The sequence below is a fragment of the Otolemur garnettii genome, unplaced genomic scaffold, assembly GCF_000181295.1.
Source record: "Otolemur garnettii isolate 467f Iridium unplaced genomic scaffold, OtoGar3 scaffold00112, whole genome shotgun sequence".
Lineage (NCBI taxonomy): Eukaryota > Metazoa > Chordata > Mammalia > Primates > Galagidae > Otolemur > Otolemur garnettii.
The window spans coordinates 3,665,822-3,668,798 of record NW_003852507.1 but is presented as its reverse complement, the minus strand read 5'-3'; the positions used below and the strand labels follow the sequence as shown (position 1 = coordinate 3,668,798).

The window sequence follows — 2,977 nt, the reverse complement described above, 5'->3', positions numbered from 1 at the left end:
CAGCCATCGTTGTTTGGCGGGCCCAGGCTGGATTCAAACCTGCCACCTTAGGTGTATGTGGCTGGCACCTTAGCCACTTGAGCCACAGGCACCGAGCCAACCTAATACAATTTTTAAATGAAGCATGCCGTTATAAGGTTAACAGCTATGTGTTTTACATGAGATCAATTTTTAGTGAATTCTAGACATTTATTGAAAGTTATGCTTATTGATAGCAAATTATCTTCTATATTCTTAATTTTTAGTATATGATTTTAACTAAATCTGTTTCCTATGTTTAAAAAGTTATAATCTTTCTTGTTTCTGTTTTTTTTGTATGGTTGTCTTCCATAGTATGAAATTAATCTTTTGGAGCTGATCCAGAGAAGAAGAACAGTAAGTAGATGATTTTCTAGATGTTTGGAAAAATACATCTGCTAATAGCATTAAGCAGTGTCTATAGCTAGAACTTGTGTTTGGGAGACAGTATTGTCGATAAACTGAATGGTTATGTATCCATAATGGATGTTTGCAGTTACTCGCCTTCTTTATCAGTACTGTGAACTGCTTAAGTAGAAATGCAGCTTTGGAGAAATGTGACTAAACTGAGGCTCTGTTTTCCTCTTAGCGGATTGGATATTCATTTAAGAAGGATGAGATTGAGAAATCTATTGTACACCGGGTACAGGCTATCTTCCGACGTGCTTCAGCAAAGTGGAAAGTAAGTGATCTTGAAGATATGTATTATATAATACGTGTTATGAGTTAGATATTCAAATGCATTTTTTATATTCTTAGGGTTTCTCAATTTAAATTAATTAATTTAATTGATTGATTGAGAGATAGGGTCTTGCTGTGTTCCCTGGTCTAGAGTGTAGTGGCATCATCATAGCTGAATGAAACTCAAACTTTTGGGCTCAAGTAATTCTCCTGCGTAGCTTCTGGAATAGCTGGGACTACAGATATGTTCCACAGTGCTTGGCTTATTTTTGTATGGAGTGAGAAATAGAGGTCTTACTCTTGCTCAGGCTGATCTTGAACTCCTGACTTCAAGCTGTCCTCCTGCCTCAGCTTCCTACAGTGCTAGGATTATAGGTATGAGCCACTTTCCCAGCCCTCAATACTTATTTTAATGATGGTATCATTGCTCAAAACAGTTTTTGAGCCATTTAACAAACTGGTAAGAAAATTGATCTCATTACCTTATAGCTACTCTGTAAAGATAGTGCTAAAAACAGTATGTTTGATACATCACTTAGGATCGGAAAACTGTCTGGGAGATATTTGGATATATTTCTAAGTAAAGTACATCAAAGACTTAGAGGTGGTAGATAAATAGGTAGGGACAATAACTCAGTAACTTGATTTTCTTCAAAATTTGACTTTGGGACTGACTATGATAGGGGAAGTACTTGGCTTCCTGGGAATGAGAAATTTTGTGTTGCTGTCCCTGATTGAGACTACTTACATTCTGCATTGAACAAATTGAATAAACAACAAATTTTATCTTAGAATGTTGGTGGAGGGGATTGGAGGGAAAGATTGAATCATGATGGTTAAGAGATGTAAGAACCACATAGACTAAGGCATGTGGTTAACACATGGGAACTTCTGAACTCTGACTCTGTTTTTAACAAAATTAATGCAAAGTCGTCTTATTTAAATACAAAGGTCAAATTGAGGTAGCAGCTTACTATATTGCTTTTCTTGCAGGACGATGTTCAACTTTGGCTATCCTATGTAGTTTTTTGTAAGAAATGGGTAAGTAAAGCTATCTTTGTCTTGCTCCTCCTTCTCTATTTTCTGTTGGTCTGGCTTTTGAACTTCTTACTTGATTACTGAACTCCATGTTTTCTCCAAAGGCGCAGGATTAACAAATGGGGAAAGAGCCCATGAAGGGCTCAGTGTAATATTTGTGTATCTGAGTAACTAAATGACTTCTGTCAGATCAAAAGAAAATAATTTTTATATGTATTTGTTCGGTAAAGTTGAAATTTTTTGAAAAGATATTTAGGAGTAGTTTTAGAGAGAAGAAAACCGTGAGTGTGTTTGTAGTTGTTGATACGTTCCTAGCAATAGTAGATCTTGCCCTACTGGATTTTATAATCGGTGAGGGTACATTACAATACATACTCCTTAGAGAGTAATAGCAATGATTTCTCTATGCCGGAAGTAGAAATATTTTTTCCTCTTTTACAGGCTGCCAAAACTCAACTTAGCAAGATATTCTCGGCCATGTTGGCCATTCATTCCAACAAGCCAGGTATGGTGAAAGCCTTGTTAGTTCTTTTTCTACATTTATTTAGACTCAAGCTGTTTGGGACTTTTTCTTGATAAATCTAAGAGAAATTATTTTGAGGATTTGAGCTAAGGCAGTTGGCCTCAGTGGTTTTTGTTCCTAAATACTTGTCTCTTAATTTATCCCTGCCTACTGTGTACATTAATTACTGTGCTAATTTGTTGTATCTGCACACAAGAAGGACTATTCTTTAGTTGATGGTAAAAGAAAGTGTTGGGTCCTTTGAGGGATATCTTATTTGGAGGCAGTCAAATCTGAGGGATTTTAAAACTAAAGGGGAAAATGTTACAGATTTCAGAAGAGTGCTGGCACAGATAGATACTGCTGATTTGTAAGAGCAAGTCTTCTCTCTGGTGAATGATGTATGAATGGTGTGCTTTATAGTGGAGGTACTTTAGTACCTATTCTCAGGGTATTAGGCTTAACCAGATATTTTATACTGTGCAAGACTCTAATAGGCTTCCTTTGGTGCCAGTTACTCAGAATAATACAGCAGTACAGCATTAGGTGTGTTTCTTCAGCAGAGTGCTCTTAGCAGGTTGGAGGTCAGTCTCTGATTCATAAAATGATGCTCAGGTATGAGGGGATGACATCATATGACTGGATGACATCACATGAGTGGGTAGTGGAGCTCCTCTGACTTAGAAGACCTATGGATAAGCATGGCTGGGCATGGTTTCTTTTCTTTTTTTTTTTTTT

The 2,977-nt window shown here is 36.8% G+C and overlaps 1 protein-coding gene across 1 annotated transcript in view; it reads left to right on the top strand.

The window, feature by feature from the left end:
* UTP6 (UTP6, small subunit processome component) overlaps nucleotides 1-2,977 on the top strand; it is a 43,341-nt gene that overhangs the window by 11,139 nt on the left and 29,225 nt on the right. The window contains exons 3-6 of the mRNA XM_023517474.1: nucleotides 334-375; nucleotides 608-700; nucleotides 1,693-1,740; nucleotides 2,179-2,247. Coding sequence (XP_023373242.1) covers nucleotides 334-375; nucleotides 608-700; nucleotides 1,693-1,740; nucleotides 2,179-2,247 — 252 coding nt within the window. The remainder of the gene's footprint in view (nucleotides 1-333; nucleotides 376-607; nucleotides 701-1,692; nucleotides 1,741-2,178; nucleotides 2,248-2,977) is intronic.